The sequence below is a fragment of the Corythoichthys intestinalis genome, chromosome 11, assembly GCF_030265065.1.
Source record: "Corythoichthys intestinalis isolate RoL2023-P3 chromosome 11, ASM3026506v1, whole genome shotgun sequence".
Lineage (NCBI taxonomy): Eukaryota > Metazoa > Chordata > Actinopteri > Syngnathiformes > Syngnathidae > Corythoichthys > Corythoichthys intestinalis.
Window position 1 is genome coordinate 22,930,213 of NC_080405.1, and position 18,222 is coordinate 22,948,434.

At 40.0% G+C, this 18,222-nt stretch overlaps 1 protein-coding gene across 5 annotated transcripts in view; it reads left to right on the top strand.

Annotated features, from left to right (window-relative positions):
• The window catches only part of LOC130923922 (serine/threonine-protein phosphatase 2A 55 kDa regulatory subunit B gamma isoform), a 39,748-nt gene that overhangs the window by 11,294 nt on the left and 10,232 nt on the right, over nucleotides 1-18,222 (top strand). For 2 of the 5 annotated variants that reach the window (XM_057850064.1, XM_057850066.1), the window contains 7 exons: nucleotides 3,872-3,994; nucleotides 4,128-4,277; nucleotides 4,529-4,877; nucleotides 6,115-6,215; nucleotides 7,408-7,564; nucleotides 17,663-17,760; nucleotides 18,045-18,210. In XM_057850064.1, coding sequence (XP_057706047.1) covers nucleotides 7,483-7,564; nucleotides 17,663-17,760; nucleotides 18,045-18,210 — 346 coding nt within the window. In that variant the 5' untranslated portion in view covers nucleotides 3,872-3,994; nucleotides 4,128-4,277; nucleotides 4,529-4,877; nucleotides 6,115-6,215; nucleotides 7,408-7,482. Of the gene's footprint in view, nucleotides 1-3,871; nucleotides 3,995-4,127; nucleotides 4,278-4,528; nucleotides 4,878-6,114; nucleotides 6,216-7,044; nucleotides 7,287-7,407; nucleotides 7,565-17,662; nucleotides 17,761-18,044; nucleotides 18,211-18,222 lie in introns of those variants that run through there. The other 3 variants (XM_057850065.1, XM_057850068.1, XM_057850067.1) reach the window with 3 other exon arrangements.

The following is an 18,222-nucleotide window of genomic DNA, read 5'->3' on the forward strand; positions in this document are numbered from 1 at the left end:
TGGGTCATTTGCATTTCAAAGATTTATTCAAAAAGCTTATTTCTACCCCATATTGCTTTAAAATCTAAATACATCACCATCTTGGGAATTTCGATTTATTAGTAGTGTTTGACAGCTTGTTGTACAGTACTAAGTACCCTGAGATCTTTATTTGCCTTTTGTTGGTTAAGTTTGTCTCCAGAAATACTGTAGGCTACATACACTGCTGGCCAAAAGTATTGGCACCCCTGCAATTCTGTCAGATAGTGCTCAATATCTCCCAGAAAATGATTGCAATTACAAATGCTTTGGTAGTAATATCGTCATTTATTTTGCTTGCAATGGAAAAACAGAGAATGGGAAAAAATTAAATCATTATCATTTCACACATAACGGACAAAAGTATTGGCACCCTTGGAACAATCATGTGATGCTTCTCTAATTTGTGTAATTACGAAAACCTGTTAATTACCTGTGGCACATAACAAGTTGTGGCAATAACTACATCAAACTTGCAGCAGTTAAAATTGATTAAAGTTGACTCATCCTGTGTCCTTGTGTGTACTACATTGAGCATGGAGAAAAGAAAGAAGACCAAAGAACTGTCTGAGGACTTGAGAAGCAAAATTGTGAGGAAGCATGGGCAATCCCACGCTAAAAGTCAGTCATAAGGCACTCATGTTCACCCCAAAATACATGTTGAACTGACATGAAAGAAATACATAATTTGCACCTGATTAAATTGCTTTCTTTCAGTATTTAGCAATTGCGTTCTTTTAACATAAAGCACACATGTTGAGCCAACATAAGGCACAAATTGGGCTGTCAAATTTATCGCGTTAACGGACGGTAATGAATTTTTTAATCAATCAGGTTAAAATATTTAACGCATGCACAGAACAACCCACTCACGCATTGCCGCAAACAGACTACAATAGCGCCGTTTTACGTATATACAGAGCTAAGAGGCAGTGACAAGTGAGTGGAGTGGATACAGGCATTCATTTGGACCGTGCTTTTAATTGCCAAAAGCTTTGCTAAAATCTTCCACAACAATTATAACTATTGAGGTGAGCAACGTGGGGAAGAATGACAGGAGTTGATCTTTTTCTTAACACCCTGCATTGTACACAACGCAGAGAAGATATAGCATTTGCAGCCACTGCACACAGTCATGGTTGCGCCACTTCCCATCATGCATTTGGGCAGAACAGTTTAGTCACTACAGTATCATTTACTGAAAGCTCAACAAATACACTAGATGGCAATATTTAGTCATAATATACAAACTCACATTTATCCTTTAAGAATCTATCCGTGGATCCCTTTCACAGAAGGAATGTTGATAATGTTAATGCCATCTTGTGAATTTATTGTTATAATAAGCAGATACAGTACTTATGTACAGTATGTTTAATGTATATATCCATCTTGTCTTATCTTTCCATTCCGACAATAATTTACAGAAAAATATGGCATATTTTAGAGATGGTTTGAATTGCGATTAATTACGATGAATTAATTTCTAAGCTGTGATTAACTCGATTAAAAATTTTAATCGTTTGACAGCCCTAATTTTACGTAAATGGCTGTCAATGGCATCAATTTATATATGCCTCAATGGAATCCAGTACATTAACATCAATAGTAGCCACATTTATGATAGTCAATGGCATGGACGTACATAGCTGTAAGTGGTATGGACTTACTTGGGCGCCAGTTCAATGTCAATGGGCTGTAATGGTAAGTGGTCAAAAATCACAACCATCTATGCTTTCCTGTCATTGAAAATGAAGGGAAAATGCTTGCCATTAAAAATGAATGGAATTCCGGTCATTTTGATATTTAAACGGTGCCGGTCGGTCAAACAGTTTGGAGTCTCCAGTGTGCAGAAAAAACGTGGATAAAAAGATTATGAAAGAAAGAAAGAAAAAAAAGTTGAGGAATTTTACTAGCTGGGCCTGTGCCTTGCAAAGCCCCATCTAATAAAAAAAAAAATCACTTTTCACAAACAAAATAATAATTAAATGGTGAAGGTTATCGGGCCAGCCGGCTCTACCAATGAGGTGTCACTTCTTTTTTCAGGGAGTTGGCAACCCTACTTTTAAATCTCGCGAGAAATGACGAGACTTTTGCAATTGGTTGAAAAGGCACGTTAACATTATGTTGCATCAACGTGATCTAATCTAGTTACTCGTTCATTGTTCATGTCTATGTATGGCCTGCATGATTTAATCATGCTCACCTTGGAAACATGATGTGTTCTTGCTGAAAATGCACATTGTCTTTTAGTAAACTTTACAACCGACCGGAGTCATTTTTTTGAGTGTAATGAGAAAGCCAAAAACATTTTGGAAGAATGTTCTCTGGCCAGATGAGACAAAAGTAAAGCTTTTTGGGAAAAGGCATCAACATATAGTTTACAGAAAAAAAAAAGGCCTTCAAAGAACAGAACAAGGTCCCCACAGTCAAACATGGCTGAGGTTCCCTAATGTTTTGGGTGCTTTGCTGCCTCTGGCACTGGACTGCTTCACCGTGTGCATGGCATTATGAAGTCTGAAGACTACCAACAAATTTTGCAGCATAATGTAGGGCCCAGTGTGAGAAAGCTGGGTCTTCCTCGGAGGTCATAGGTCTTCCAGCAAGTCAATGACCCAAAACACACTTCAAAAAGCACTAGAAAATGGTTTGAGAGAAAGCACTGGAGACTTCTAAAGTGGCCAGCAATGAGTCCAGACCTGAATCCCATAGAACACCTGTGGAAACATCTGAAAATGGCAATTCCAAAATTCAAATCTGCAATTAAGTGTTTCTGACAAAACATCACACACTAAACTATGTCCTAGAACCGCTTTCACACTCCGGGATTGTATTCAACCAGGTACTTGCTTACTGGTCACGTCTGCAGCTCCTGGCCTCTTTCTCCTGATTAGCTCAAATATCAGATGGATGGGAAAGTGATTGGACAGATGAGGTTTGCAAGATGGTACTGCATGATGAATCAATGAATCAGGGAGTACCGTCTTGCTCTCAAGACTAGCATTGCTAGAAGCATTGTAGTTGTTGTTGCAGGTTGTAATGTAATGGTTTAAAAAAAAAAAAAGTTTTTCTTGGTCTCATTTTATATTTCACAAAAATAGTAGAAATTGTAATGGTAAATGGATTTATACTTGTAGAGCGCCTTTCCACCTTCAAGGCCCTCAAAGCGCTTTACATTACATCCCCATCCACCTACTGGTGACGCAGCACCAGGAGCAACGTGGGGTTCAGTATCTTGCTCAAGAATACTTAGACGAGTTCATCGAGTCGGAGAATCAAAAACCACAACCTCTGGTTTGAGGAACGACTACTCTTCCACTGAGTGGTGACCCCCCCCAAAAATTTGATTAGATAAAGCAATGGTGAAAATATGAATTTATTGCCGCAACTAACAGGATTGGCACTGCTGTGTCACCTGTGCACCTCAGTTTTTCGATCATCCTTCTTATGGGCACTTTTAGGATTGTCTATGTGAAGGGTTCCCATCTATTGAGTGTCATTGTTGCTTTGCTCAAAATCAGACTAAGAACATTATGCACTTGTTTTATGTGAGCCCATGATACTTGAAATCTGCCTAAAAATGTGTCCGACAGTGATTGGATGAGACATTGTTCTCGTTAAACATTTTCTGTTAATGTCATTTAATTGCACACAATTTCTAACCACCTACTTTATAAGTATCAATGTCTCGGAATAAAAGACTCTTTGAGAGAATTTTATTACGCTTCATTATTTAATTTATTTTTTTATTTTTTTAATAGTTACATTTTTCTGTAGTTTTGCTTCTACTGGCAATTGTGTGTTTTTTTTTCCTTTTTGTTATATTCTTTCATCTGTTCTCTCATGTGTCCAGGTTAATTTCTACTCTGTGTGGTGACAACTGCGACACCCATTTAGCCGTCTTATCTCTTCTTAATTCCCCCTGAACGACGGTCTGCCACTGCTGTCGCCTATTTCAGATCTTTAATAACCTTTGGTGAGGCAAGACTGTCAGAGACCTGATTGGGCATGCTGTGTAGTGGGCGTGGCTTTGTCTAATGCATCACACGCTCATAGTCACTTTCTCTCCCTCCCTCCCTCTACCTTTCACGCTGCCTTTTGCATACCAGAGTGCAGACTGCAGCAGGACCACCGGGCTTTCCTCATCCTCGAAGAGCAGACAAATGAGGTTCAGCTACCAGCCAATGAGAAAGAAGTGACATTTTTTCCCCCCAGAGGATCTATCAAGTGTTTCCAGGTCCTGCAGAGGAGAAGTGCAGGTTGGTGTGTTTATGGTTTTGGATGTGTGTGTCCATGCTTATGAGTTTACTGCAGAAGCATTGGCACTGCGGTGACACCAACCATCGGCTCATCCCACTCTCCCCTCCCCCCACTACTTCTCTCCTCCTGGATTACCCATACATGAGTAGACTATACATGATCAATTCTGTTCGAGTACAAATATGTGTCTGGTGGCGGCCTGAATTATTATTTTTAATTCTTAAAACTCGCTTAACCTCCCTACTTGCAGGTTTCCATCTGGCCCCCACTTGTCTGCTTTAGAACCCTCGCTTACCCCTTGGGACAGGCTTACTCCCACCCGGCTTGCCCCCCGCCTCCCCACATCCTCATCAGCTGTAGGATGACTGCAGCTCTGTGCTGACGAGGCGTCGGCGAGCAGCAGTAATGGACGCTGCGCTGGCCGGATTCCCCGCCACCCCCTCCGATACCGCTCTGCCACCCTCAGCACCACCGCCTCTCCCACACTGCCCCCCCAGGACGGGCGCTCCCCTCGGCCCCGCTGATGGGCGAAGACACTGAGGCCACCCCGACGCTCAACCACCGCGGCTTCCTCCCTGACCACAACTATGTGACTGAAGGTAAGCAGAGTGGCATGTGAATGTTTGTGTGTGACAACTGGTTGTTGAGGCAGTCTCCAATTTGTGTCTTGTGGACAAAATATCTGCACAAGTGCGTGTGTGCTTACTGAGAAGGTCAGGACTACCCCGTAATCGTTTTTTAAATCTACAATTGATTGAAGAAGTGCTGACAGAGCTGCAAAAAGGAGGAGCAGCCTTTCTCCAATTAACCAAATTGAAGTTTTTGACAAGTCTTCTCTTTAATTTCCTTATACTCTTTATTCTTGAACCTTTTTTTTATTTTATTTTTTATTTTTTTTAAAAAGCTTTCAGAACTGCCCGCTTCCGTAGTGAAACATCCTATGTAGTTTCAATACAGGGAAGGATTGTTCTGCCCTGCATGTTTGTGTTTTTATAACAGCAGAGTATCTGACTCTGCCTCTGTATGGCACATGTGCGCCATTGCCTCCCAAATATAATAAAGCTGGGTGTCAAATTGAATAGATAGCGTATAAGATGTGAAACAAGGGGAATATTACAACTGGTCCAGCTGCACATGCAAGCAATTTGTTTTTCTGCCCCTCCACCTTCTGTTAACCATATTTACAATTGTAGTCTTACTTTTTTGCAAATTGAAGCTTGTGAGTCTCGGCTATGAAATGACTACCTTCAATCAGCATCAGTCAAAAGAGGCCTATAGTGCAGCCTGTTGATGGGGGACATATTTTGCATGTGTGACTTTTTTTATTGTCTTCTGAGAGATTTATTTATTTATTTTTTTTTTTGCGCCTCTGACCTTTTGATTCACATATTTCTTCAGTATATACTAGCTATGTCCGAAAAGCCACAGCGCGCCAGGAAGTCTTTAGTAACACTGGCCACCAGCTATCATGCATTATTGCCATAGCAACAGTCAGTGATAAAAACATGCTGCTTTTCATGCTTGGCCGGTATGACTGGCAGGTCGTCACCGCCCACCAATATTAGCAGGAATAATTATTCCCCGCCCCCACATGCGGGCATTATTCAGGTTGAATTACTGACGACCTCTCAGCATGGCGGCTGCAAATGCACGCACACACGTGAACACGTGCAAATTTCACACAGAGATGGGATGTGCAACACATTACCAAGAGCTTGCTGAACAATAAGTAAATCAATGTCAGAGGACCACTCAGTTAGCTTCTGTCACAAATAAAATGATTAATGCCTTCTTCCATGTCCATTCCCCTTCCTCCACCCTTTTTCCATTCCCCAGCATTCTCCAAAGCGTCTTGCAGCATTGCTGAAGTCTGCCAAATAATTAGCCAACATTGCTGAAAGGCGCTGCCTTAGTGCTGAAGGGAGATATAATGAGAGGTGTGTGAGTGGCTCTAAAAAGATTTTTTTTTGTATGTGTATGACTGTTTTGTTTTCACCGTTTTGCCTGTGTTGCTTCCATATATTCAATCACATTCACTTTGTCAGTCTGTGAGAACATCCTGTGAGTCTTTGTTCACTCAGGTTATATAAATGTGTGTGTGCATGTGCATACATAAAAGTACGTCCTAAGACCTTTCCATGGGGAGTCCTCTGGCCTTCAAACCTACAAAGGGAGGGGTGCTTAACCTTCCTCCACATACCCCCCCTCCCCATTTCTCTCCATCTCTTATACCTTATTCTCTCTTCTTCTTTCGCTCTGCACGAGCTGTCTTTGTTTCACATTGCTCCTACTGGAGTACAATTTTCTCCAGGGATGGATGAGGCTTTGCTTTTTAAGACTCATGAAATATTACTCACCCAAATATTGTGCCTTGCCTTCTGCTTCCCCCTATACTTTGGGAATAACTTATTCATGTGTTGTTTTTAAGGCTTGTCAGTGTGAGCATTTTTTGATTATACACAAAAGGATGTATTCAACTGCTCAATTTGAAAATGAAAAGTGTACATTTCTGCCTTTTGGCGATTAATCAAACAACATAAGCTATTTTCGTAGGTGTGAATACAAATATTTTCCTTCACAGTGTTCCTTTGAGAATAAGTTCTACTCATGACCGTATCAATTATAATAGTAAAAGGAATTTCATCCACCTAGTAGTACCCACTTGAAATTTTTTGGTGAAGGGGGGGTGGGGTGGGGGGGGAATCACACTTCTATTTGAGTGGAGGCGTGCCAGAATTTCTAACTGATTGGTGGTCACAATTTATAGAAATACGGTGGAAAGTATTTCTTTCAGAACTCTCTTCCATTGTACAATAAATCTATTTTTTTTTTCTTTTGAGAAATGTATTTAGACAAGAGAGTATCTTTACAAATGAACTTTACTGATGTTCATTTAGTTCTTTGTATGTGTCCATCCTGCATGACAATCTTTTCCCTGAAACCTTACTCATAGCCATCTTTCGTAGATGTAGTGTAATCATGACTACATCCCCTCTGTGTCTTATTTGGTGAGTACTCATGTAAAATTGTGGTGATGTAGTAACTTAGACCCCACCTTAACCACTTCCCCCTTCCTTCCTTCCCCTTTGCCAACCATCTCTCCTTCCTCCATCCTTCCTCCTCTTGCAGGGCTGCTCCTGGCTATAGCCTGAAGAGCTCCGCCCATCCCGTCCACCCCTCTCCACCCTGGAGACCTCCCCCAGGATGTTGAGCCCCATCCAGGTGCTGTGCTCCGACATCACTACCCTTTCTCTGGAGCCTGAGCCGTTTGCCTCTTACACTGAAGGTGTGTGCTCTATCCTCTTCTCTCCCCAAAGGTCACATGTGCACAGTATGCCTCACAGTCGCACTGCATAACTGCAGTCTGAGATATGCGAGGCCCTGTGTGTCGGGGGAATTGTTCAGTCTACGTCTGAGCATTACAAATATTTCATACCTCACTTTGTCAGTCTGTCTCATTCCTTTCGTGTGCCACTATTTCTGTACCTACCATTTTATTTTTAACTCAGACTGTGTGATGTTGAGTGTGTGTCTGTGTGATTGATTTCCTTAAATAGCTTAACCAGACGAAGCTCAGTCTCCTTTTCAGGCCAAGGCTTCCTCTCCCAAAGTTGAAGATGTACAGGATTACATTTAAGTATTTATATACTCTTCACACTTAATCACTTTTTAACACTAGCGTAAATCCCTAATCCCCCCTCCAAATTTGTCACAGTAGTCTGACAAATCAGTTCGCAGTATTTTTGTTTTTTACATGATTAATTTTAGCACTGAGCAATGCGCGTTATCTCAACAGAATTAGTTGTTTTTCCCAGCATGCTGCTTCTAATCGTTTGTGTCGATGAGCATTAGTTTCTCACCAGCTCTGCTTCCTTGTGTCCAGCATCCCATGCTGTGCCATCCCAGATTCATTTGTCCCCATTCATGTGCTCTTTCAGCATATGCCACTTTTTCCAGACAACTCCTAAACTGCAGGGCAGGGATCAATTTTACCCCAGACCTTCATTCCCCTCCTCTCTTCAAGCTGTTTATTTCTTTATTTCTCTACAGGGTAATTGAGTACATAGACTTGTGCACACGTACACAGGAAGATACATGCCGGGTGCACATGCTGCGCACACACACTAGTCAGCATACACAAAAATCTCCTGCTGAGCATAGTCTTGTTCCTGCTTTTGAGGAGTGTGTGTTTCTGGCTGGGCTTTAATGGTAGTTGTTTTCCCAAAGCTGACATATCTGTAATTGGGACAGTGGGGAACCTACTCCTCTCCTTGTACCCATTGTACTTCTTATTATTAAAAAAAAAAAGAGAGAGAGAATTCCCCCTCTTTCCATCTGCATCTTCCATGCTTTCCTATAAGTCTTTTTTTTTTTCTTCTTAAAATATTTCTCTTCACATCTAATGTGAAGGGATATACAAGAGATTTTGTTGTGTTGTCAATAGTCAACTGCATTCCATGAGAATCAAACTCCTATAAGATTGTTTAAAGTTTATTATTTTATTGACCTATTGTTATATTAAAAAAAAAAAAAAGTCTTGTTCAGCTGCGTGGACAGTCTAAAATCTGGAGTTCTTTGAAGGCTGAAACAGTTTTAATGGGCCACATTGGAGTTTCAACTTTTGTGCCCACAGAGCATCACAGATCGCAGATTAAAAAAAAAAAAAAAAAAAAAAATATATATATATATATATATATATATATATATATATATATGTATGGTAATTGGTATATATATGTATGTATATGTATATGTATGGTAAATGGTATATATATGTATGTATATGTATATTTATATATGTATATATATATGAGTTCTAAAAGCACAAGTTCACTTCATTTACATCTACGTATGTATGTACACTTACCAACATATAGCAATATGAGAGAGAGAGAGAATGAATGTACAGTACGTATTATTTATACAGTGATCCCTTGCTATATCGCACTTTAGACTTCGCGCCCTCAGTCCATCACGGATTTTTTCAATGAAAAAACAGTATTTTATTTAAAAATGTTATGATATATGCATGTATACAGGTGAAAATCGTTTTCTTTATGTATGTATATATATACACTATATCTCATTTATATCATAATTATTACATTTTATACATCAGTGCTTAAAAACTATTCATTAAAATACTGTATACACATAAGGGTTAGCTTCTAAATGTTCCCGCCTTTCGCTGCTGCCCAACTCCCTACGCACTCGACCCCTTTGGCCCCTCCCACAAGCAGTATTGGGAGTAACGCCGTTATAAATAACGCCGTTACGTAACGGCGTTATTTTTTCAATAACCGGGTAATCTAACTACTAACTAATTACTTTTTCTGCCGTTACAACACCGTTACTGACGGTCAAAAGCGGTGCGTTACTTACTCTGAATAAATTTAAGAAACTACCAGCTGTGTCTAGTCGACTCTCTGCTCTGTTGATTTGTCATCCAAGACTTGGGGTGCGTTCAGGTTCGAGAATAGCGCACGTACTTCTGACTCCAAGCTGTTTGTCCCTGCTCATTCAATTAGACAATGCTTTCCAAAGTTTGGTAACGTTTCTGTGTTTGCTACACCTGATGCTAGCCCCGTTCCCATCTCCCACTGTCAGCCAGCAATAATTCTGCTTCCATCTTGAGGACGGCAGACGCTTTGAAGGTGACGTGAATTGTCGGGAAACTAGCTGAAACTAGCTGAAACTGAATGCAGCCCCTCGAGAGATGCGATGGAGGTGATTGTGATTGGCTGAGGGTTAGTCATGTGTCGTGGTAAGCCAATCAGAGCCGGTGATTTCACAAGCAAACCGGAACAGCGCGTGCGGCAAACACACACGCAAAACAGATGCACAGGGTCGGGATAGCAGAGCAGTCAGAAGAAAAATTGTCCTTTAAGAGGTGGAGATATAGACACTATTTCAAGTTTGTCGAAATTAAAGGAAAGAACCTGCATGTAATGTGTAATTTATGTCCTGGGGCAAAGCTTTTGTCGACATCTGTGGTAAGCAATTCAAATCTGCTGAAGCACCTAACAAGTTAACTACCTGTATGTTCTTCTCTATTCCACTGACTCGAATACTGCTCAGAGAATTTCAAATTCTTTGACATACAACAAGTTATTTTTAAAGTAACGGAAATAGTTACTTTCCCAGGTAACTAGTTACTTTTACTATAGAGTAATTCAGTTACTAAGTCAGTTACTTTTTGGAAGAAGTAGTGAGTAATGTAACTAATTACTTTTTTAAAGTAACGTGCCCAACACTGCCCACAAGTGGTGAGCCCATGGGAAGGGGGACCCACGTTTCCTTTTTGGGCTGGGCCCCATAGGAACAGGCCGGGTGTTCTGCCAAAATCTCCTACTTCGGCGAAACGTCCTACTTAGTCGAATTTGACACCTAAAGTACTACCGTGTGCTCTAAACTTGTTTTGTTTAGATGCATACAGGAATAACGTACTACAAAAAAAATGCCTGCAGAAAATACTGGAATGTAGTTATATCAAATAAGGACGGTTTAAATACGTTACGTGACTAATGTGGTCAAATGCTTCAGAGCTAACACAAAAAAACACAATGGTTAAAAATATGAGAGGGTAATACATGCAAAAAGTATCTTTGAGGCAGTGAAAAGGTTCTAAATAACTAAATAAAAAAATAGTGAATACTCGCCGCTTCTAACCGATGTGCGCATGCGTGTGGATGCTTGCGCAAGCACGCTGAGCATTGTGTAAAACGTTTCGCCGCGTAGTAAGGAATGGCCGAACACCGGCCACCAAATGCTTGCCTTCGAGCGCCTCCTCCAAGGTGCAGCGTCTGCAATGATGTGAACTCTGCACCGGTCCATTGTGGTGAAGAAAGAGCTGAGCCGAAAGGCAAAGCTCTCAATTTACCAGTCGATCTAAGTTCCTACCCTCACTTATGGTCACGAGCTGTGGGTCGTGACCGAAAGGACAAGATCTCGGATACAAGTGGCCGAAATGAGTTTCCTGTGCACGGTGTCCAGGCTCTCCCTTAGAGTAGGGTGAGAAGCTCGGTCATACGGGAGGGACTCTGTGTCGAGCCGCCACTCCTCCTCGTTTAGAGGAGCCAGTTGAGGTGGCTCGGATATCTGGTTCGGATGCCTCCTGAACACCTGAGAGGTGTTCCGGCATGTCCCATCAGTGGGAGGCCCCAGGGACGACCCAGGACACGCTGGAGAGTCTGTCTCTCAGCTGGCCTGGAAACGTCTTGGGATCCTGCCGGAGGAGCTGGTTGAAGTGGCTGGGGAGAGGGAAGTCTGGGCTTTCCTGCTGGAGCTGCTGACTCCGTGACCCGACCCCGGACTAAGCAGTAGATGATGGCTGGATGGATGGATACATACAACCCCGAGCAAAAAGTATGGAATCATCAGTCTCGGGCAAGCACTCACTCAGACATTTTTGTAGTGAACGTGAAAAACGAGGGATCACTGTACACTGCAAAAACACACCTCCTTAAAACTAGTTAAATTCCCTTGTTTCGATGTAAATATACTCGAAATAAGTGAAATTCTCTGCCAGTAAATTTTACTGGGATTTCTTGAAAATAGAAAAATGGCTAGCTGAAAATGGGTTTAATGGTTTAAGTCTTATTTTAAGCAATAAATTAGTATATTTCATCTTAAAAAAAAGTTTGTATGTCAGAAATGTTCTTAATTGAAAAAGATGTTGTTCAAAACATTAGCAAACAAAACAAACACATCTAACCAGAGGTTGCGCTAGACTTTTTCGTTGTCTGTCATTTTGACGGACAGGGTCATAAAAATCCGGTCATAATCTATTTTTACCCGTCACTTAAATTTTTAAAATGACTATATCTTGATGCAGTCACTATATGTATATACACAATAATACAATATAATATAAAGTAACTAACATTAGTGCAGTCATGGATTACAGTAAACAGGCCAGTACTGTGTTTCCATATATATTTTTATTATATTATGTATATACAGGTATATATATATATATATATATTTTGTTTGTTTGTTTTTCTTCCCCCAAGTGGGACCTTCCATGATCCTAATACATTTAATAAAAATATTATATAATTCCATTATATATATATATATATATATTTTTTTTTTTTTCATTTATTATTATTAAATAAAAATGCACGTTGATACGACGCACATGAAGGCAACTTCCAATTTAAAAAAAAAATCGTTAGAAAGTTGTATGGACTTACAATCCGCTAGCTTGTTGTTTCCTGTTGTCTTCCGAAATACACCTGGGTGACGGCGTGTCAAGTGTTCGTTCATAGCCGACGTGCTACCGTGGTATGCGAGCTCAGCTTAGCAAAAAGAGTACACACAGTGGTGGCACCCTCCATATTTTCCTTGAAATAATTTCAGGCTCTGGCTAGTCTGGTCCGCTTTTTTTGGCTTTATGCCGCTTTCACCGTGTTACCAATTCTGCCCTTCTTGGTAATTGGCGGCGTTTTCAACTGCTCGCCGCAGTGAGGAGTGAACCGGCGATTCACTTGATTCGTTGTCATCCTTCACTGCATCAGTCCCTCTTTTTTCACCTCTTTTATCAACACCATTGTCGTTTTGGGGCTTTTTGAAGAAACTTCGGACACTCAGTTGCCTTGACATTTTTCCCGAGTAAGGCCAACGACGTCATGCATCAAGAGAGACAATGATGATGATGATGATGAAACTTTTATTTCGAGCATGCACACACAAAAGAAACTAAAAAACATACAATATAATTCAACAAAAATAATTGTACTCGAAAGGGAGCGGGAAGAAGAAAAAAACTTATTTTGTCCCACCCCTGATCTCATTGTCCAGCATCCTTACTCGTGGGATACTCATGTCCACACAATGAAAAGAAGAAAAAAGGAAAAACAGACAAAAACAACTAAACCAACAGACAACCAACTAATGTTGGCTCATTCCCAAAAATTTCAATATTTACACCAACTGACATAAACAGCAACACACATTGTCAGCAAATGTCATTATTTTGTGACCAGACCATATTTTTATACAGCGATTTAAATTTTTGGATATTCTGACACTGCTTGAAATGATTGTCTAAATTGTTCCAGAGTTTCACTCCACATACAGACACACGAAAACGTTTGCAAGTGGTTCGAAATCTTGGCAACATAAAATCTCCAGAGCCTCGCAGACTATGGATATTTTCACGAACCTTAAATAGGTTTTGTAAATTTTGGGGCAGTAATTCATTTTTTGCTTTAAATAGCATTATAGCTGTATGATAGTTTACAAGATCTTTGATTTTTAATAGTTTTGAGAGAGCAAATAAACGGTGGGTGTGATCGAGAAACCCAACCTTATCTATGATTCGTACCGCACGTTTCTGCAATGTGATTAATGAATTGATGGTAGATTTGTAAGTGTTTCCCCACACTTCAATACAATATGTGAAATATGGGAGCACTAGAGAACAGTACAAAGTGCGGAGTGCACTGTCATCAAGGTATGATTTCACTTTGTTTATTAGTGACAGGCTTTTGGAGATCTTGGTTTTGATGTGTCTGATGTGGGGTTTCCATGATAATTTACTATCTACAATAACTCCTAGAAATTTGAATTCATTTACATTCCCGATTGGGACCCCATCAATCTTTATTTGTAGTTCTGCGTTATATTTTAGGTTACTAAATATCATTACCTTCGTCTTATTTAAGTTAAGTGATAATTTATTTATATCCATCCACCTCTTTAATTTACTTAATTCCTCATTAACAGTAGTTACCAATTCATTTTGGTTTTCACTACTATAGAATATGTTTGTGTCATCTACAAAAAGTATAAATTTCAACAACTGAGATACAGTATATATGTCGTTGATATAAATATTAAATAATTTTGGTCCCAAAACAGACCCCTGAGGGACCCCATGAGAGATACTGAGATGTTCTGATGACCATTTCCCCATTTTCACATATTGTACCCTTCCTGTTAAATAACTTCTCAGCCACTCCCCAGCAACCCCCCTGATACCATACAGATGTAGTTTCTTGAGTAAAATTGTGTGATCAATTGTGTCAAAAGCTTTCTTTAGATCAATAAAAATTCCAACTGCATGTTTTTTTTCATCCAATGCATTTGTGATTTCTTCTACTGCATCTGTAATTGCCATTGAGGTGGTTGTTTTTGTTCTAAACCCATACTGGCCCTGGTTAATTATGTTGTGTTTATCAAGAAAATTATTAAATCGGCAGGTAAATAGTTTTCCCAAGATTTTAGAAAATTGTGGTAATAGTGATATCGGTCTATAATTTGTGTAACTGTGTTTACTGTCATTTTTGTGTATTGGAATTACTTCAGCAATTTTCATTTTGTTTGGAAATTGACCCGATTGAAATGATAAATTACAAATATAAGTGAGGGGCGTTGCTATACTATGTATAACTTTTTTAACAATAGCTAATTAATATGCTCACTCGCCACCCTGTGGTCTGGGGTGTTAATTGCAACCTGTCAAAATGACAGATGGACTTCAGTTTTTTCCGTCACCGTTGTAAAAAACCGGTCAACGACGGAAAATATTCGGTTAACGCGACCCCTGCATCTAACATTATTTGAAAGCAATTTTTTCTTGATTAAGGTGAAAAACTTTTAGATGTATGGGCTAATACGAACAAGTAGTAATATTTACCTAAAGTAAATGGAATAATCAGATGCATTAATCTGTAATCTAGTCTTTAACATTCAAAACAAGATGGAGACAATTATTTGACCGGATTTAAGAAAAATAATATGATTAAAATTGTAAAAAAAAAAAAGCATATACTGTATGCTGTATATTATTAACTTACATTTCAAACTATTCTTTAATGTTCTAATGACATCATACGCATTATATATACACTTTATTGACATTATGTACATAGAGTACACAAAAAAAGTGTTAAAAATTGAGGGGTTACACGACGGTTTTTCACTTCACTTTGGTTCTGGTCCCCATTAACCACGATAATTGAGGGATCACTGTACTCCAATTTTGTTACTTTAAGTTGTGTTGTTTATTCAGAGAATAGCAGGACTACCTCTTGTTCTCAACACTACATACTGTAGTATTTACGCAAATCTACACACCCTTGTGAAGAGGACAGGTATTTAGTATGTGAAAAGATGTTAACAGGATGCATGCCCAAGCTTTTTCCAAAAAATGTCACCTACAACTATTCGATTTAAAAAATAAAAATAAAAAAATAAAATAAATCAGATCTTGATAGAGAAATAAAAAGTATATAATTCAGACTACATCACATTTTCCCATGTGCCTGGTAACCATACTTAAAGTAAATCATGGTCGTGGCAACATACTGCTTTGGATGCTTTTATCCCTTCAAATACAACTGGAACTTCTCTCAAAGTAGGGACATAAACAGCGTAAACCTGTCCCAATTTGCAATACAGCCCTAATGATGAGTTTGTTTCCATGTTCTTAGCTGCACTGCTATTTACTGTAAATGTTGTGCTATGTGATGTGTTATGTTGCATGTGAGAATGCAGCAGTGTTGCAGTGAGTCAGAATGGCCTGCTTGGTGCAAATCAACTGTCTGTGGGAGGTCAATACAGCTAACTTGCCACAGCATACACACATCCACAGTACTGATAACCTTGCAGATATGCATAGAGAACAACACACATACATGCACTTTCTATGATGAAGCACTTGTCTTTTCTCCACTTCTTCTGTTGAAAAGTTAGAGAAAGATGCATACAGAAGGGTTTCTCAAACAGGGAAAGATGAGAAGACAATGTGCTGCATATTTCATGCTGCTACAATGTTGCCATTTCGCAGTTTTTTGCTTAGGTTAACAATTTCTCCATGACTGCGAAGACGCTGTTGTCTTTCTCTTACACACTGACAAACACATCGACTACACCTGTCTAGCACAACAATTTGCAGCATTGCCTGCACACTGATAATTAACTGCAATACTTTTTTTTAATCTTCTGGAATTAATTTGTTTATGGGCAAAACTCAAGTGGCCCAATTATTTCTCCATGTTCCTTCTTCCTTCATTGATTTAATCCCACTTCCTTCTCTGCTCGAGTGTCATATACGACTAACCGAGTCGAGTACCACCGCTACTCGTTTGCTGAGCCTGTTGCCAAGGCAACCCTGCTCTTTGGAGGACACCCCCTCCCTGCCCACCTCCCTTCTTCCACCGCCTCCGCCCAAGCCCTTCTTCCCTCTCCATTTTTCCCATTTTACTACTGCCAGCATCACCACCACCAGTGAGTGTACTGCCGGGCTGTAGAGCATTGTGGGGGAGGGATGAGAGTTAGGCTTGAATATGGAAAGACAACCACAAAGATGAGGGATAAAAGTGGAATGTGGTCAAAATTACAATAAGTGCAATGTCCAATGAAGATGAAGAACAGCCGGTATTTGTGTGTGTGTGAGAAGTGAGGTCGTGTAGTGCTTGTGTCTGGAGATGGCGAGGCAGAAAAAGAAATGCTTGCCCTCATCATAAATTCAGTCTCTCAGTCAAGGCCGCCACAAAATTGGCAGAGCTACAGCTTTGAATCTCAACACTCTCAATAAATGTCCCCCGTACGCTCTGCTTTTATTACAACCACAGCTTTTTGAGGACTGCTTTCTTTTCTATTACAACTCCATGGATTCCTTTTGTTGAAGGCATAGCGATATAAGCTTTGACCAATTAAACTTATTCACTCACACTGATGTGCATAGGTGTCCAATCCATTTGGACTAAGAGAGTTGACATTTCACTGTAAGTCCTTCCTAGATCTAATGGATTACATGTCCATCAAAGTCAATAGCACTGATGCATGATCATTTACTGCCAGCCTCACAATACAAATGGATTGGATATCACTCTCGTCCGCTGTCAATGGAATGATTTAATGATCTTTGAAATGTTAAATGTTGTTTTATTTTTCATATTTTGTAGTTGTTTTTTAAATGTTCAATATCTTAAACACAATTTCCAATTAACAGGTACTCAGGAATGACACTGACAGATATGCATATAAGCATAACAAACTATTCCGTTTGAGGGTTGAATAATTACAAATGCACTTCAGCACATTGTTGTGTCAAAGAGAGCATCATTTGTTAAAAACAAAACTAAAATAGAAAACACTTGTGATTACTCAAGTGACATGACAGGACTCTTGTGGGTTGTAGTGTTACAATGTATGAATCATAATGACGCAAACATGTGGCAATTGTGTGTTTTGTGTTCTCGTGACATTATTTAAAGTGCACACTGTCAGCTTGGTTGATCATGACGCAGATGAATGTGGTTGTTCAAATGACAAATCATTTTCCTTTATTTTTGCTTCATGCAACACCTCCAATGACCTTTGCCCTATTCTTCCATCCCCCTTCATCATTGTCTCCTTTTCTGTCCCCGCGTAGCCGACATCATCTCCACTGTTGAGTTCAACCACACGGGAGAGCTGCTGGCCACTGGGGATAAGGGAGGACGAGTAGTCATCTTTCAGCGAGAACCTGAGGTAGAAACACCTCATTCTCACACACAATTAGAGTAGTTTCACTTCTTCCTCAAGGGCAATGATGGACGAAGACTGGTCCCCCTTCACTAGTCTAGTTTTGTTAAACAATTGATGCTCTCGCTGTGTGTGGGCGCACATCATTACAGTTCTGCAAATTCGGCGCCACAGTGTGTCCTCAAGATGGATTTCACTGATGTTACACATGCTGTTTGACCAATAAAACACTCCTCCTCAGCTCTCCTTTCTTTGTTTTTGCACGATTAAACCCTTTTTTCTGTCCACAGAGCAAAACTGAGCTATTCTGCCAGGGAGAGTACAATGTCTACAGCACTTTCCAGAGCCATGAACCCGAATTCGACTACCTTAAGAGCCTGGAGATCGAGGAGAAGATCAATAAGATCCGATGGTTGCCTCAGCAGAACGCGGCACACTTCCTCCTCTCTACCAATGGTGAGTGTGCCA